The 18,036-nt window shown below is 50.5% G+C and overlaps 2 protein-coding genes across 2 annotated transcripts in view; one reads left to right on the plus strand and one right to left on the minus strand.

Annotated features, from left to right (window-relative positions):
- CHDH (choline dehydrogenase) overlaps positions 1-12,822 on the minus strand; it is a 37,314-nt gene extending 24,492 nt beyond the window's left edge. The window contains exon 1 of the mRNA XM_023512967.1: positions 12,689-12,822. The gene's annotated coding sequence lies outside the window, so the exon portion shown is untranslated. The remainder of the gene's footprint in view (positions 1-12,688) is intronic.
- Positions 12,823-13,135: 313 nt separating this feature from the next.
- Positions 13,136-18,036, plus strand: part of IL17RB (interleukin 17 receptor B) — an 18,904-nt gene continuing 14,003 nt past the window's right edge. Inside the window, exons 1-4 of the mRNA XM_023512970.1 lie at positions 13,136-13,230; positions 15,151-15,175; positions 15,986-16,126; positions 17,580-17,707. Of these exons, the coding sequence (XP_023368738.1) occupies positions 13,171-13,230; positions 15,151-15,175; positions 15,986-16,126; positions 17,580-17,707 (354 nt within the window). The 5' untranslated portion in view covers positions 13,136-13,170. The remainder of the gene's footprint in view (positions 13,231-15,150; positions 15,176-15,985; positions 16,127-17,579; positions 17,708-18,036) is intronic.

Consider the following 18,036-nt stretch of genomic DNA (forward strand, 5'->3'; position numbering starts at 1 on the left):
TGCTTCCTTCCTAGCTTGTGGCCAGTGCCGTGAACTCTGCGGCATACAGCAGTGTTTTTCAACCTTTCTTATCTCACAGCACACTGGAACCTATAGTTAAATTTTTGTGGCACACTTAAATGATGTTGCTCAAAAATAAAAAGGTAAAAAATATATACTTAGTGTGCTTTGAACTTCTTTCAAAAATAATTTAATTAGGCTCAGTGCCTGTAGCACAGTGGTTACAGTGCCAGCCACATGCACCAAGGCTGGCAGGTTCGAACCCAGCCCCAGGCCTGCTAAACAACAATGACAACTGCAACAACAAAAAAAATTGCCAAGCGATGTGGTGGGCCCCTGTAGTCCCAGCTACTGGGAGGCTGAGGCAAGAGAATCACTTAAGCCCAAGAGTTCAAGGTTGCTGTGAGCTGTGACGCCATGGCACTCTACCGAGGGTGACATAGTGAGACTCTGTCTCAAAAAAAAATAATAATTAATTAATGATCTTTAAAAATTTTCCCTGCACACCTAAGATCCTCTTAAATACTCTTCAACTACAGCAAACTGGTTGAAAATCACTACTTTATAGGGCCAGATTCTTTGGGCCCCTGAAGGCCTAGCATTTATGGGTCACCCAGAAGAAAAAACAGATCAACCCCAGCCAGGCTCTGCATGCAGAATGATGCCACAGACCTCAACCCTGGAGGAGCTCTGGCCAGTGAAGGCCAATGATAAACAATGATTCTCCTTTGGGCACAGCTGGGGAGCCCATAAACCTTTTTAGAAGGTAATGGAAAGGGCGGTGCCTGTGGCTCAAAGGAGTCAGGCACTGGCCCCATATGCTGAAGATGGTGGGTTCAAACCCAGCCCCTGCCAAAAAAAAAAAAAAAAAAAATTTTAAAGGTACAGCCCTTTGTCTCAGCAACCTCGCCTTTAGGAATTTACCCAAAAGAAAGCTGTTCACAACTGGAAAATCAATCACAGGGGATCCATCCCTGTACTGTTCACACTAGCAAAGAATTATATGTAATCTAACCGTCCACCAATAAGGGGAATGCTCATTAAAAAGTAGGTCCATCCTTGTGAAAGACTCTATTAACTCACTTAAGAAATGACCACGCAGCCCACACAGTCAGCACAGACAAGGCTCACGGAGATCCGAGTGCAAAGCTCAGCTACTCACCAGCTTCAAGGCCTAGAAAGGTACTTCCCAGCCCTAAGCCCTGGGGCCAGCGCTGCTCCAGGTTCCTACTTGACCTACACACTCATCGCTATACCCACAGGCCAGGATGGCAACAACAATCCTTCAGAACTGCAAAAACTGTTGTGGGTGCCACGCCGTCCTTGTCCACTTGGGGTTATTCTCAGAGGACTCGGGGCTGCCCTTTCTCACCTGGCCTTCTAGTTCTGGCTTTGACCTGCAGTCTCTGCAAGACCCAAATGAGGTTGCCCACCTGTTAGGCTGAGCTCAGAAGAGCACTGCTATGCCTGACCACAGAGCTCAGTAAACCATGGAGCCTGCCTGAGATAGAATGGGAGCAGCTACGCCATGCTGAGCACTCCACCTGGGCCTGAAAGATGCTGGGTGGGGCTGGGGGGCGGGCTGGGGGAGAGGCTTTACCACCGTCACCATCCCTATCAGCCCCTGCGGAAGGAAACATGCCCCAAGAGGTAGAGACCCTCCCCAAGTTAAGCCATAGGCTGGGACCTCTTCCCCCACAGGCCCAATCAACCAAGCCACATCACAGGAGCCAAAAGGTCCTGGTCAGGACAGGAGAGGATGCAAGATACCAAGTGCCCCCGCCAGGGCTCTGGAGTCTGAGGTGGGCATGGTGGGAAGGGTCTCAGAGAAATGAGACCTGGCTGGACCCAGAGGTGACAGTCCAGTGAGTGACCCTGGGCAGCTGCCTTCATCTCCCATAGGAACCCATTGCCACCCCCAAGCCAGGCCACTCAACTCCCCTAGATGGGAGGATAAGCTTCCTCATGGCCCCACAGCCCCTTTTATGCTAAGAGGCCCCTGACCTGGTCCCTGCCTGTCCCCATCACCTCTCGTCTCACTAAGAGCCTCACTGTCTGGGCTCCAAGACCACCTGCCCTTTCTCCCCAGGGCCTTTGTATGTGCTGTTCCCTCCTCTAGGAACCAGCCCTGACCTCCTTTCACTGGGCTCACGCCTCACCTTCCTGCAGGTCCCACCAGGCACCAATTCCTCTGGGAAGCCTTCCTTGCCATATCCATCCTGGGACTTCCCTGCATTGCTCACTGGGACCTCAACAAACCAGCAGCGAGATGAGCTGTTGGAAGGTCTACCTCCCTGGCTGGGGGCTCTGCAGCCTGGCCCCTGCCATGTGCTGAGTCTGGACCCAGGTTGGCACTCCGTCATGCTGGCTGAACAGACATGAGAGTGGAAGGGGACGACATATGGTCTACAGCAAACCCCAGCTGGACAGTCTGAGATGTGGCTGCTGAACTCAAACCTCTGTGCCGGGACCAACAGGCACCACCTAAGAGGGGCACAGAGAATGTTCTGAATCCTGACCTAGTAGGGGTTACCCAGGCGTATACATAGACCAAAGTCAACATGACATGCACTTAACTGTGTGTCTATTCTACCTCAATTAAAAAGTTAAAAAAATATATTTTAAAGGCATTTTCTTCAAAAGTCAAGTTTCTCTACCTAGAGTCTCACCTGGCACATAATCGTGCCCTATAAACAGGTGAATCGGGAATTCTCTTCCATTCACCTGCAACAGCTGGTGACTTCGTTGCCTTGGAGAGGACTACTGCAGGGCTGTGCCCACTGGCCCCTGTGCCCTGGCTGCCCAGTCCCCACAGCTTGGTCAGAGCCCACTGGGCCCCCCGGTGAAGCAGCTGGGGGCTCCGGACGGGCTGAGGATGGTCAGGAGGCAGCACAGGCTTCAGAGAACACCCCACGGTAGGAGCCCTGATGTCTGCCTGCAACAAAGCTCTGAAGGGACTCACTGTGTGACCGGGGCAGGGTTTCGTGCTGGTAATGTGTGGGCCCCGGCCTCCGCCGGGCACCTCTGGTGTGTGGCTCCTTAGAAGTGCATCTGCTCAGCCACCTTCCCCTGCTGCCCCCAGGGCGCCTCCTCAGCTTGTGAGACCTTGTGCTCCTGCCAGGCTCCTGCCTTGGTCGCCACACTCCCACCCACTACCAGGCCTCCCCCTTTTCTAAAACCAGCACAGTAGTTTCCATCAAAACCACAGCAAGGTGAGGAAACACAGTGTCCTAACACCTGGGCAGGGGTGGAGGGCTTGAGCACAGGGACAGCTCCTCAGAGATAAGCTTCTAACCCAAGAAGGTGGCGTGTGCACCAGCGGCATGTTTAGGAGACAGAGAGCAAGAGAGATCCACCACCATAGGACTTAAATCCCTCAGGTCCCCGTCCTAAAGTCAAGCGCCTATGACTGGGAGGCGAGGGGAGGGGGTGCCTCTAGCTGGCTCCTAATGAAGGGCCCCTCCAGATGTGAGCTCCCTATACCCTGGCTGAGCTGCGCCCGGGCAAGTGGGCACCACAGCACAGAGGCCTCACGCAAAAGTGCGGGCGTGGGGCACTCTCAGGGGTCCTCAAACTTTTTAAACAAGGGGCCAGTTCACTGTCCCTCAGACCGTTGGAGGGCCGGACTGTGGGCCCCAGGATGAGTCGGCTGCTAAGCAGGACAGGCAGTGGCAGCAAAAACACCCGGCAGGCCTGATAAATGTCCTCGGCAGGCCTCATGTGGCCCGCGGGCCATAGTTTGAGGACGCCTGCACTAGTCTTTGCATGGGTAAGTCTGAGCAAAACCAGACATAGGCCCAGGGTAAAACACTCCGCTGGCCTGGCGTTTACGCAGTGACACAGAAGTGAGAGACGACGACCCACTCGTTCCTCTCCAGGGGCACTAAAGGCCTTCTCTCATCAGGCACAGCGCAGCCCTCAGAGGCCACGGGAAGACTGGCATCCTGGTGGGCACAGGCCTGTGGCCAAACGCCCCCCCCCCAGCACCGGCCGGCCACCCACAGGCCTCCCACCACAAGCTTCACTCACAAAGCAGGCGCTCAGTAAACGCTCTCCATGTGGCTGCACATAAAACATACTGTCCACTGTGGGAGGCGAGGCGGACAGACGTGAAACGGAGGCAGAGGAGCAGGGGCTTTGCTCAGAGGCTGGGGCCCGTTTCGCCGACCCTGTGGACACTAACTAGGTCAGCCCCTGTCACCTCCCCGGGGACCCTCCAAGCAGTGACCCAGCAGCGTTCCTGCTACTACTCTCTTCCCCCACCGCACCCCCGCCACCCCACGACCGGCTGTCCACACAACAGCCAGGGGTACCTCAGAAGAGGGAAGCCCTGACCAGCGAAGTAGGAAAAGCTACACGGGGGTCAAGCCGGGCCTTAAAGTGACTCTGTCCATAGGAAACAACTGACAACAGGCTTTTCCCTATAGGCAAAGCAGGGGAGAATGGAGAAGGCAACACCACCTACCAATACGCTGAACAGAAAGTTCAAACCTGAATCCGATCACACTTCTAGGGCCACCTACCGACTGGCAGGAAGACAGGGATGTGAGAAAGGTTCCCCCTCAGCAGAAGCCAGGCGGAGGGAGCCCACACAGGCCTCCCACAGTAACAGCGGGAGACGTGAAGGGAATCCTGCGGACTGCGAGGAGACGCCACATCCATCGGAATGTGCAGCTCCTCCCTGGGCGCTGGGAGTCTGGACTCTGAGTGGGTATTCGGGAATGTTACAAAACCACTGCTGGTCACATGTGATAATGGTCCTGTAGTTACGTTGTTTAAAATCACCCTTCCAGGGCGGCGCCTGTGGCTCCAAGGGTAGGGCGCCAGCCCCATATACCGAGGGTGGCGGGTTCGAACCCGGCCCTGGCCAAACTGCAATAAAAAAAATAGCCAGGCGTTGGGGCAGGCACCTGTAGTCCCAGCTACTGGGGAGGCTGAGGCAAGAGAATTGCCTAAGCCCTAGAGCTGGAGGTTTCTGTGAGCTGTGACGCCACGGCACTCTATTGAGGGTGACAAAGGGAGACTCTGTCTCTAAAAACAAACAAACAAAAATCACCCTTCCAGGAACCCACATACACTGTTGGTAGGAATGTAAATTAGTACTGCTGCTATGAAAAATTGTAAAATTGTGTGTTCCTCAAAAAGCTAAAATTAGAACTATCATATCATCCAGCTATCCCATACAAGAAAAGAAATCAATATGTTGAAGAGACATCTGCACCCCCATGTCTACCACAGCACTATTCGCAACAGCCAAGATATGGAACTGAACTAAGTGCCCTCAACGGATGGATGGATAAAGAAAATGTGGTACGTAGATATAACGAAATATTAGTCAGCCATAAAAAAATTAATTCCTAGGCCGGGCGTGGTGGTTTATACCTGTAATCCTAGCACTCATGGAGGCCAAGGCAGGTAGATTCCCTGAGCTCACAACTTAGAGACCAGCCTGAGCAAGAGTGATACTTCATCTCCAAAAAAATAGCTGGGCATTGATTGGGTGGGCGCCGGCCACATACAGGTGGGTTCGAACCCAGCCGAGGCCTGCTAAACGATGACAACTACAACTACAACAACAACAAAAATAGCTAGACATCATGGCGGGCACCTGTAGTCCCAGCTACTTGGGAGGCTGAGGCAAGAGAATCGCTTAAACCCAAGAATTTGAGGTTGCTGTGAGCTGTGACACCATAGCACTCTATTCCAGGCAAGTCTGTCTAAAACGAATAAAAATAAATAAAATTAAAAAAAAAATAATTTCTGTTCTTTGCAGTAAGATGGATAGAACTGGAGGCCATGTTAAGCAAAACAAACAAGCACAAATAGACAAATATTACGTATTCTCATTCACATGTGGGAACTAAAAAAACACAAAAGGGAGTCTCATGGAGATGGGAGTACATTATGGTTACCGGAGGCCAGGAAGGTGAGACGGGAAGAGATGGGAAGAGGTTGACTAATGGGCACAACATACAATTAGGTGGAAGAAATAAGACCCAGTGTTCGGTACATCAGTAGTGACTATAACTAACGTTAATCTATTACACATTTCAAAATAGAAGAGTAGAATTCAAATGTTCCTAGCATTAAAGAAAAGACAAAGTTTCTAGGTGACAGATATCCTCATTACCCTGATTTTGTCATTACATACAGGACTTAACAAATTTTCACATGTATCCTGAAAATATATACGTCAGGTATGTATCAATTAAAAAAATAATAAAAAGTACAGAAGAGAAAAAAATTACATAAATTTACAATGAAATAAATTATAGTAAAAACAAAAACATTAATGCACCTTTTCAAAAATATGTACTGAAAAATTGACAGAAAAAATATGATCATCGGAATTTAGTTTAAAATCACCCCAGGGACTGGGGAGGGCAGGAACAAAAGGATCATCCACAAAGTGATGCCGTCAAAGTTACATGAGGGGAAGTGAGTTCCCACTGAGGTAATCTTTCCCGGTTAATTTTGTATGAATAAAAAAAGGATTTGATTTTGTATTAATAAAAAGGATTTCTGTAGTTGTTTGAATGGTTGAAATCTCAGATATCTCATTAAAGGAACAAGATAGGGGGAAAAGGTGGGAGAATCTCCATGCAGAGGGTGAGGGACTTGAAGCATCCCACAGAAGTTTGGGAAGTTCTACAAATGCTTATTGCTGGCTTCTTCCTTTAAGTGCACTTTTAAACAGTTTTTAAAATGTCAGTTAAAAAATATCCCCCTCACACCCAGAAGTGACAGGGCACAGTACAGTCTGCCACCAGCATAGGGGCCACACACGACTGTGTCTGTGAAAGATAAGCACAGAATTAAAAGTCAGAGATTAGAACAGTGGTTCTCAACCTTCCTAATGCCGTGATCCTTTAATCCAGTCCCTCATGGTGACCCCCAACCATAAAATTATTTTTGTTGCTACTTCATAACTGTAATTTTGCTACTGTTATGAATCGTAATGTAAATATCTGATATGTGGGATGTATTTAGGTGACCCCTGTGAAAGGGTCGTTCAAGCCCCCAAAGGGGTCACAACCCACAGGTTAAGAACCACTGGTTTAGAAGCTTTTGTAAATGACCTTAAGTCTGCAGAGTCTGATAAGAAGATAATGAGGCCAGGTGTGGTGGCTCTCACCTATAATCCTAGCACTCTGGGAGGTCAGGGTGGGAAGATTCCTTGAGCACAGGAGTTCCAGACCAGCCCGAGTAAGAGTGAGACTCCCATCTCTACTAAAAATAGAAAAAACTGGCCAGGCTTGCTGGCAGATGCCTGTAGTCCCAGCTACTCAGGAAGCTAAGGCAGGGCAACAGGCTGATCCCAGGAGTTTGAGGATGCTGTGAGCTAGGGTGATGCCACAGCACTGTAGCCTGGGCAACAGAGTGACTCTGTCTCAAAACAAAAGAAGAAGTAGAAGACAACAATAGGATTATATTTTATGTACCTTTGTTTTTATTATAACTATTAATTTTCATAGTATTTTCAAATTTGGCACATAAGAGGTTAAAATTTCAAAAACTACCAACCAACTAGATCAAGCAGTCTTTCCCCACAGAAAGTCTGACAAGCACCTTTATGGACTAGACATTGATCTCCCAGAGACCCCAACCACATCAGCTCAGGTGGCCAGCCAGAGACCCCTGGAAAAAATTTTTCCTCTGCACTATTTGCTGTGCTGACTCCAAAACTTTGTGTCAACCTGTCACGGGTAAGAAAGTAGCAGTCAAGCCTCTCTGACTTTTAGATCCATGCTCCCCGACACGCTTTGTGCCAGTACAAGTGCAGCCACCTGCAGCCAATGCCAGCAAGGCCCCGGATGTGTGCTGAGCGTCGGCCCAGCCAACTTTCACACACATGCCCACTACTGTTTCCCTTTCAACCCTCCGGGTAGGTTTAACTGCAGAGGGTGCCAAGACTGCAAGCTGAGCTGCTTACAAAACTGACTACTTCTTTGTATCAACTGGGAATTATCACTAAACTAAAGTGCAAAAATAAATCAGGAGCTTGGGCTAGCAGAAGACACAACCAGCACCCATGGCCCTTGGTTTCCAGAGTGTTCTCCTGGAAATGGCATTGCTGTTCTCACTAGGATATGCAAAATACCAAAAAGTCACAAATATAAAATAAACTCACACTAATAGGCAATGTCACCTGTATGCATTTTATGCACTGAAGTTCCATGTTCAAGTTGCACTGCTTTGAAAGAGAAGGGGAAGTTCCTGGCGGTCAAGATCCTTGTGCTAGAATCTTAGCCCTGCCACCATCAGTTTCCTCACCTATATAATGGGAACAGAACCCCCTATTTCACCAGTTTTTGTTTTTGGTTTTTTAATGAAGGAAAAAGGAAATAAGAGCTAAAACACATTTTAAAAATTAAAAGTGCAGAACTAAAAGCACATGGTGACTTTATCAAATTCACAGCAAGGCCAGAGTTCACCCTCCCTCTCCCTCTCGCATAGCCTCACTCATCCATTTCCTCCTCCAGAAAGCTTGGAATGTGATGTTATAACTAGGACCAATAAGAACATCACTAATAACCAATTAAGTATCATTGATCAAAAAACACACCCCCAAGCCTGCTATGTGCACCAACGCAGTGCTACCTGCCTTGCGCCTGAAGCCTCGGGCCACCTTTATAGCCCTGGAGGAACAACCACTCCATTGCCCCATTTACAGACAGGCTTTGAGAGAACAACAGTACTTGCCTCCTCTTCTGGCTTCCTTGAAGCTCCAATGTGATAACAACAAATGTGAAAATCAACACAAGTACCCAGGGGACAAGGCACAGAGACTACAGCCATGAACAGGCACACTCATCCGTGACCCCATGGGGTCTCATTCATGTTAACACCATTAAACACAGAGGCCTGGGCCTGGTGTAGTGGCTCATGCCTGTAATCCTAGCACTCTGGAGGCCAAGGCAGGTAGATTGCCTGAGCTCAGGAGTTCGAGACCAGCCTGAGCAAGAGAGAGACCTCGTCTCTAAAAAATAACTGGGTGCTGTGGTGGGTGCCTGTAATCCCAGCTACTAAGGAGGCGAAGGCAAGAGGATCACTTGTGCCCAAGAGTTTGAGGTTGCTGTGAGCTGTGACATCATGGCACTCTACCCAGGGAAACAAAGTGAGATTCTATCTCAAAAAAAAAAAAAAAAAAATCCACCGGGCCTAAGTCTGTGGGGGCTTTCCTGGGTCAGCCCCTCCCATTACAGCAGAAAAAATGTTCACAGTTCTATGGCCCTTGATGTGGCTTCAGGGTTTCTGGCTCAAAGCAGACATTAAAATTGCCAAGCCCGACCTGCTGGAGCAGGACACAGGGGTGGGGGAGCACCGAGGCCAGGAGTGCTCCCAGTGGCTCCTCTCCCAGTGGGAACTGGCTGCTGGGGGCACTGGGAAGCAGCCAGGATTTGCCAGAAACGGTTCACTCTTCATGAGACAATGAATCCACTGTGACTAGCCAGGGCCTTGATTAATATTTGCAAAAGAACAAAGTGGAAAATTCCACCTATGGGAGGAGGACCCATAGGACATGTAAACAACCTTGATGGCCTGGTTCTCTCAGGGATGGATCAGATGGAGAGACAAAGATCTGAGTAACAGTGATAGACAGAATCTGGGGACTGTTACTACTCTTGGGTCCAAGACAGACGGTTCTGCCGCTCCTAACCCTAAATCTTCAAAGCATTTTACACTTTTTTAACTTGCATTACTATCTCCTGTTTCATCTGAGCCTCCTAACAGGCTGGCTAGGGAGGCAGAGCCAATATCAGGCCTGGGTTACTGATGAGGAAGCTAAGGCCCCAGGAGTTCCAGAGCCTCACTCGAGGCCCAGCTGATAGTGAGTGAGGTGCAGAGCCAGGCATCTGCACAGAGCCCAGTGGGGCCAGGGATACCAGATAAGAGTGGTCTCCAGGCTCCAGCAGAGGCCCTGCCTGTGGAGAAAGAAGAGGAAGTTCAAACTGGCTCTCTTGGGCGGGCAGGCCTAGACACCAGCCTTGGAGGAAGGTATGCATTCTTTTTTTCACCCACTCCAACAAAGCCCCAGACATGAAGACAGGTGCTTCTTCAGAAACCCAGACAGACCTAGAAGAATTATGACTGAAGGGAAAAGATCAGAAAATCTCCAAAGGTTGCTTCTCTCAGTCAGGAATCACCTCATTGCTACCATTCTGTCTCACCCACTCCACTTAACAGGAAGGGAGCTGAGTGCAGTGGCTCAAGCCTGTAAGCCAAGCACTCTGGGAGGCCAAGGCAGATGGACTGCTTGAGCTCAGGAGTTCAAGACCAGCCTGAGCAAGAGTGAGACCCCATCTGCACTAAAATAGAAAAACTAGCTGGGCATCCTGCCAGGTACCTGTAGTCCCAGCTAACTGGGGAGCTAAGGCAAGAGGATTGCTCAAACCCAAGAGTTTGAGATTGCTGTGAGTTATGATGATCCCATGGCACTCTACCCAGGGGGACAGAGTAAGACTCTGTCTAAAAAAGAACAGGAAGGGAAACTGAGGCTCTGAGAAAAGCAGTAACTTAGTGACTTGCCAGAAGTCAGGGAGGAAGCTGAGACCTATGGTGGCCCTGCCTCCAGTTCATAAAGCCACAGAGTTGTCAGGCTTAATTGTGTCCCTTCCAGCAGGCCAGTCTGCATGTCTAATCACCAAGGACCTTTCGTGGGGCGACACTTGGGACATGGCCTTCTAAGCCAGGTGAAACCATGTGTGCCCAGTGGGCACTCCAGCTATGCCCCTTACTGCATGGTCCCACTAGGCATCACTCCCACATCTAAAGTCCAAGGGGCCAAGGCAGTATCATCTCTGGACCCAATACAGTGGGAAACCCAATCAGGGCTGTGTGGTCTCTTCCTGGCACCCCCTGCCTAAGCACTCCTCTTTCCACTAGTACCCACACCTGGCCTCAGCTGCCTCCACACCACCCTCACATCACACTTCCTCTCTCCTCTGCTTCCCAGCTTCTTCCCTTTTTTAAAAAACAAAACCACCTCCCCATGCCACTCCTATTTTTTTCTTTTGGAGGTAGTCTCACTGTTGCCTAGGCTAGAGGGCCATGGCATCAAGCTTAGCTCAAAGCAATCTCAAACTCTTAAGCTCAAGCCATCCTCCTGCCTCAGCCTCCTGAGTAGCCAGAACTACAGGATGATGCCTAGCTAATTTTTCCATTTTTAGTAAAGAGGGTCTCGCTCCTGAGCTCAAGGGATCCTCCCACCTCAGCCTCCCAGAGTGCTAGGATTACAGGCATTAGCCACTGTACCTGGCTCCATGCCACTCCTATTTCTGACTCTACCTCTTTGCATGCCAGTTACACCTGCTTTTGCGTAGGCCACTGTGATGCCACTGGTCCCCCCCTCAGGCCCCATACCCTTCCTTATTCCTGCATTTTCCTCATGCCAGTCCCACCCACTTTTGCCTATGCCACTGTGATGCCACTGATCCTCCCCTCAGGCCCCTCCTCCCCATATCCTTTCTTATTCCTGCATTTTCCTCCTGCAGCATCTCCTAGTCCTCCCCTCCCTTTGGGAAGCTCTCCTCTCTGGCCCCCGGGGTCCTAGCCTCCTCCCCACCACCTTACCCTGAATCAGGCCTTTCTAAAACTGAAAAGTAACCACTACCAAGCCCCTGCTGTTGTTCACTATCAGTGCCATGGGACAAAGTTCACCACCGTCTGCAGCTGGCAGATGAGGCTGTTCCTGTCTGTGCTTCCTGTCTGTGCTTCCACATACTCTATTTCTCACCGCACTCATCCTAGGTCCAAGGGCACCCATCAGCCAAGAGCCTGGTGTCATTTACCTTTGTACCCCTGGAAGGGTTTGCTGAACAGGAATGACGGTTAGAGCTGGAAATGCTCTCAGGAACCACAAGGCCCACAGCAACTCCCCCCGAGGACTCAGACCAATCATCTGGAAATGCCACCGGCAGCCCCACATGTAGGCATGCCAGAACCCAGTGGGCCAGAACAGAACCTGGCAGGCAGGCCAGGCCCAGCACACAGTACCGCCTCAGCAAAAACTGCTTCAGTCAGCCACCAACCAGCTCTTCCATACCATCTGTACCTCTCTCTAGCCTCTGTCTTCTCACCTGTAGAATGGCCCTAATTCAGCCCACAAGTTTAAGTAACTTCTGAGTTGGTCACCTCGACCTTGGACTCCTGGCTCTGTGACTCCACTGTTAGCTCAGCTAATCTTTGTTAACCTCCTCTGGAACCACTGTCTCTCAAAGGCCACCTCAGAATTACCTGGGAGGAGAGGTGGCTGGGGAGAAGCCTTCTTAAATGCAGACCCCACCTGACCTTGGGTCCCGTCCCATCTGAATCTCTTTTAAGACGGTGCTGAGAGAGCCTGGGCGCAGTGAAACTCCAGAACTGCAGCTCCAAATAGTGCGGAAAGCTCCAGCTTTTGGAGAGACCCAAGTGTTAGCAGCAGACCTCATTTTGTGGAAATACACATTTACCAGGAAACCTGGGGAGTAGGGAGAGGGGATTTCTATCACCAACAGCAGGTAACTTAGTACTGCGAAGAACCAGCTCGCCCCAAAGAAGTCCACGAGGCTTCGCTAACGCGCGTCCCTCCACTTTCGTTTCCCGGGCGGTGGCGTGAAGGGGACTGCGTCTCGGCGTCCAGCCCTTGTCCCCCGGGCCCACAGATTTCCGCCCCGAGGCCTCCCGGGGCGCGTCCCCTCCTACTCACCCGCCGCAGCTCGGCCCGAGGGCCCGGACAGGCGGCAGCCGCCGAGAAGGAGCGGGTGGCCCTGCCCCGTCCTGCAGCACTTTAACTGGCGGCGCGGGCGCTCGGACCGGTTCTGCTCCCGGCGGGGACAGGGGCGCACGCCGGCGGGACAGGGAGGGGTGGGGAGGGGCGGGGCGCGGGGCGGTCAGGGCACCGGGTCGCCGCACGCAAGTGAGCGCGGGGCAGGCGCGCGCCGGGCCACTCGAGCTCCCCCCGGCGAGGGCCGGGAGCAGACCCGCCCCGTCCCTCCGAGCCCCAGAGGGCGCCCGCACTGCGACCCGCCCCACCGCCGGAGGGAGCCGGAGAGCCCGCCCCCCTGCTCCTGGTCCCGGCTGCTGGCTGGGGGGCGCGGCCGGAGGCGGAGCCCGGAGGGGGCCGTCCGGGGCACGGGGATAAATGCTCAGCTAGCGGCTGGCCCGGGTCAGCGCGGAGCCCCGGCGGCGATGTCGCTGGTGTTGCTGAGCCTGGTCGCGCTGTGCAGGATCGCCGTGGCCCGAGAGCCGGTAAGCCCCCGCCTGCACCCTGCCCCCCCCATGTCCGTCCCTGGAGCGCAAACCCTGGCGGCGTCCGACCCGCCAGCCCAAGCTTCTCTAAAGCAAGCGTGGACCCTCTAGGGCAGCCCGGATGGACCTCAGAGCGACTGCAGCCCGGCTGTCCCCAGCCTGGTGGGCGTCGGCGTCCGGCTGCTTGAGTCAGGACTTGGGAGTCAGGACTGCTGTCCGCAAGTGCCAGCCCATACTCTTGATTCCGTCATTTATGATCATCAAACCTCCATATCCTCATCGGAAAAACTCACCGAGGTCTCAGAAGACAGAGCCTGCAACACAGCCCGAGAGCCTGGCCCACGCCTGAGGCAGTTATTGTTATTGCTTGTGGTCTGCCCACCTGTTGGGGCACACGAACTGCTTGTCCGTTAGCACCTGCCTTTTCTGTCATGTTGGATGCCTTGTTCATTCATGGAGGCAAGTTTCCTCTCTTCTCCAGTGCCTTCAATGATTGAAGGAATCCTCCCAATCACCCAAGAGGAAAGCTCATCCCCAAATAGCACTGGTGATTATATCCCTACCCTCCTAGGGTAAGGTAAAAGCATGGTGGTTACTTACTGATGGTTAAAGAAAGACAAACCCCGTTTATTGTTTTCTAATGCTTCAGCGTCTATCCTTACCCTCTGTCTCAAGTTCCAGTCCCCCATGGCGTTTTCCACTGGAGGAAGAATGCATCCCCTCAGCTGTAACTGTGCTGTAAGGCCTAAAACTTTCACACCAGTCCTTTGACAAGAACTCAACTCCTAGTATGGTGGCTTATTTGTTTTTGAAAGAAAGTCTGAATTATTATCCCTTACAGTTCATTTTTTAAAAGACAAGGAGTGAGTGATAATTTTGCCCAAGCCCAAATTACTCAAACCATCAGAAGTCTCACCCTCTGTTTTACAGGTGTTTGGAAATGAGGACACTTAGAGGGACCAGATTCCAGAGCTGGTGAACTTTCACATGGGTTCTTGTCATTGGAACTTGCTGTTGCCTAAAAGTTAAATATATTAGGCTCAGTATTTTACCACAAAACCAAAATACAAATTATTTTTTCTCGTGGAAAGACTTGAGCAGTTAATTTCAAAGGGTTTAATACCAGACTTTCTTGGACTTTGATAATCCAGATTTTTTTAAGTTCTTTTAAAAAGATAAAATGATGAAATCAAGGTTGCCTATGGTTTTCTCTATAATAGCTCAGGTAAGTCCTTTTGTATTAGGAAATATTCTAGTCTAGTTCTGTGACTCAGACCTGTAATTCCAGAACTTTTGGAGATTGGGGAGGGAGAATTGCTTGGAGCCAGAAGTTTGAGACCAGCCTGGGCAACGTAGTGAGACCCCATCTCTACAAAAAATTTAAAAATGAGCCAGTTGTGGTGGCACCTGCCTGTAGTCCCTGCTACTAGGGAGGCTGAGGCAGGAGGATGGCTTGAGCCCAGGACTTCAAGGGTATAGTGAGCTGTGATCATGTCACTGCACTTTAACCTGGGCAACAGAATGAGAATTTACCGCTGAAAAGCAGAGGGGAATATTTTAAAGAACCTGGGGAAACTCAATAAATACCCCACACCATCCTGAAAACCTATAAATATTAGAGTGTGAAGGGGCTTCACTATGGTCCACAGTCATCTCCTGCTCTGTGGTGGGGATGGGTGGAGACCCACCTCTGATCTTCAAGCAAAGGGAAGGGCTGGCTTGAGGATCAGGTATGCTGATGGCTACTCCACAGTCCATCATAGCCTACAATGAAATTGTGCCATGGAACCAGGCTATCTTTTCTTCGAAATTTGGTCACTTGTTCATGCATTTAGTTAGGGGAACGTTATCTAATTCGGCAAAGGAAGGCTTGTGGTTTGCTGGCTTCCATGTGACACTTAGTCTCTTTCTCTCCTGCAGACTGTTCAGTGTGGCTCTGAAACCGGTAAGTGCATTAGAGAATGGGTAGTGTGGGCTTTACTTTGAAAGCATGGTTGTACCTTTAAGGGACCTCTGTATTTAGGATATCAGAGACCAGGCACTGGGGTGAGCCATTGTTTTGTTAGCTGATACAGATGAAGTCTCTGCCTCCTCTGGGGGAATAAAAAGGTGTTTCAGGCGGTCTGGCCTCCCAGCCAGTTAGGACAGCACAGGCAGGGTAGGCCTTGCCATGCAAAGTGGAAAGTGATGCCTGCCACTCTGCAGAGGGAGGTTGCTTACAGTGGGGGCCAGGAAGCAGATGTTTCATAGAAGATTAGGTAGGTGTTTGAGATGTAGCATTTGAAGAATGGGTGGCTTTCTGCCCAACAAATGTGGGTAAGGAGGGGGAGCTGGAGGAGAGATGGCACCAGCAAAGGCTAGGAGATGGGAAAGTGGGGGTTGTGTGGGCTAGCTGGCTAGAGTCCAGGGCAGAGGCACAGGGAAGGCATGACTGACCCCAATAAATATGTTAAATGCACTCTTTATATATAGATATATATAAATCTAAATATATTAATGTAATGTATTCATACACATAGGTGTCTGGAGTGGTCCCAAGTGTTCTGTAGTTTGGAGCCAGCAAGTTCAGAGTATTTCTCTTATGTCAACATCACCTCAGCTATAAATCAGCTAGCACCAAGAAACATTTGACCTGCCTTAGCATGAAGAAGTGATGAATTGAGAATGGGGATAGACCAGGGTGGGTCACTGAGAGGAGATGGCATCGGACCGGGCTGGGAAGAGGAATGTCATGGCAAGTCTTGGCTTTTCCCAGGGCCCTCTCCAGAGTGGATGGTCCAACACACTCTGACGCCCGGAGACTTGAGGGACCTCCGAGTGGAACCTATTAAAACCAGTGTTACAACAGAGGATGATTCAATTTTGATGAATGTAAGCTGGATACTCCGGGCAGATGGTAAGTTTGCCTCAATCGAATATAAGGCTGAAAGTGTCAACTAAACTAGAAATGTGTAGAGACTACGACCCATTAACCCCATTGCTAACAGAAATACAGACATGCACCAAATCCATGTACTGGGCTGTTGATAGTAGCATTATTCGTAACAACCCCAAGTAGGAAAGCTCTCAAAGGCCCAGCAGCAGAATGGATCACCAGAAGGATTCCATTACAGCAATGAGAATGAATGCTTTACAGCCACACACAATATGAATGAATGTCACAAGTGTAAGAAGCCAGATTCAGAAGAGTTCTGAGTCTCTATCTGTGTGCATGCCTACAGTCGTGCACACTGTGATTCCGTGCACAGATAGTGCGGCAAACCTGATCTGGTGGTTAGGGAGTCAAGATAGTAGTCACTCTTAAGGTGAGAATGACAAAGGAAGCACGAGGAATCGTGAGGGATCCTGGGGTGTTCCTTGCCCTGTGGATGGTCACGTGAGTGTGCAAATGCAAGTGGCCACTTACGGTCTTTATGCTTTCTATTATACTTCGTGGAAGAAGATAGGGTCAGGCAGAGATGATTCCCCCTGGTTTAGGAAAAGTGCTGACTTAGGTAGATTACTTTTCCACTTCCCAGATGATATCATGAAACTCTTGGCATTTCCCCATGATTATGCTGCAAGGCACCTTGAGTTCCCTTGCTGAGCTAATCCTGGGATCCTAAGGCCCATGTTTGTGGTTTCTATCTGCTAGGTTCCTGTAAAATCCATCTGTTCAAGAACCTATGAGTGCCAGGCACAGAGAGATGAGTTGGCTACCGTCTCCACACAGTAGGGCTTTCTGGGGAGTGGGCACAGTGTCAGGGGAATCCTAGAAGGGAGTTCTGCTTCATCTGGGTGGGGTGGAGCAGGGAGGCCTGGAGAGGGGCCCTGGTGAGACTGCATGGAGTGAGATGAGGCAGGGAACCTTTGGCTCCTTACCTGGCACAGAGTGAATTCTTTTTTGGCTGCTGTCATAGGCTATGGTGCATGAATCAATAGGGACAAAGGTGCAGTCAGATCAGGCATGGTTTGGTGATAACTCCCTTGGAGGGCCTTTATGGGTTCTCCCAGGCAGAGGCCTTCTCCCAGAGGCCTGTTCTTCTTAAAAGGGACCCAGAATAATGCAGCACTGCAGTCACCTTGGCAGACATCCTGTGAAAACCAGGCTGACCTCTGAGAAAAAGGAGGTTGGCTTTAGGCTTTGAATTCACATCTGTTCCTGTGCTTCGTAAACTTAAGCAAAGCTCCCTGAAACTCCCCAACCCCACTGACTCCATCTGTCAACTGGGTGGAATGGTGCCTATCTTTTAGGGCTGTTGTGAATCTGAGCTGAGGTGTAATGAAAAGCCTCCTACCCATGTATCTAGCCTTACGTCGGCCACACAGTACACGATGAATAAACAACTGCCTGTTGTCTATCTCGGCAGCCAGCATCCGCTTGTTGAAGGCCACCAAGATTTGCGTGACGGGCAATAGCAACTTCCAGACCTACAGCTGTGTGAGGTGCAATTACACAGAGGCCTTCCAGAGTCAGACCAGACCCTCTGGCGGCAAAGTAAGCACATTTAGGTACTTGGCTCATTGTTTAACGCTGGGCCCCTTACGGAACATGAGTGACATACTACACAGACAGGCTGGTGAGCAGAGAGAGATGAGAGCTTGGTCCCTGGGTTCAAACCCCACGTTTGGCCACTTCTCTCTCTGTCTTGTTCCTTGGGTAAGTCCACATCTTCAGGCCTCAGTTTCCCTATCAGCAAAGTGAGGGGAGCTGAGCAAATTATATCCTGGCTGTAAAATTTTACACTTCTGGCTCAGCGCCTATAGCTCAACTGGCTAAGGCGCCAGCCACGTACACCTAAGGTGGCAGGTTCGAATCCCCAGCCC

The sequence above is a fragment of the Otolemur garnettii genome, unplaced genomic scaffold (assembly GCF_000181295.1).
Source record: "Otolemur garnettii isolate 467f Iridium unplaced genomic scaffold, OtoGar3 scaffold00032, whole genome shotgun sequence".
Classification (NCBI taxonomy): Eukaryota; Metazoa; Chordata; class Mammalia; order Primates; family Galagidae; genus Otolemur; species Otolemur garnettii.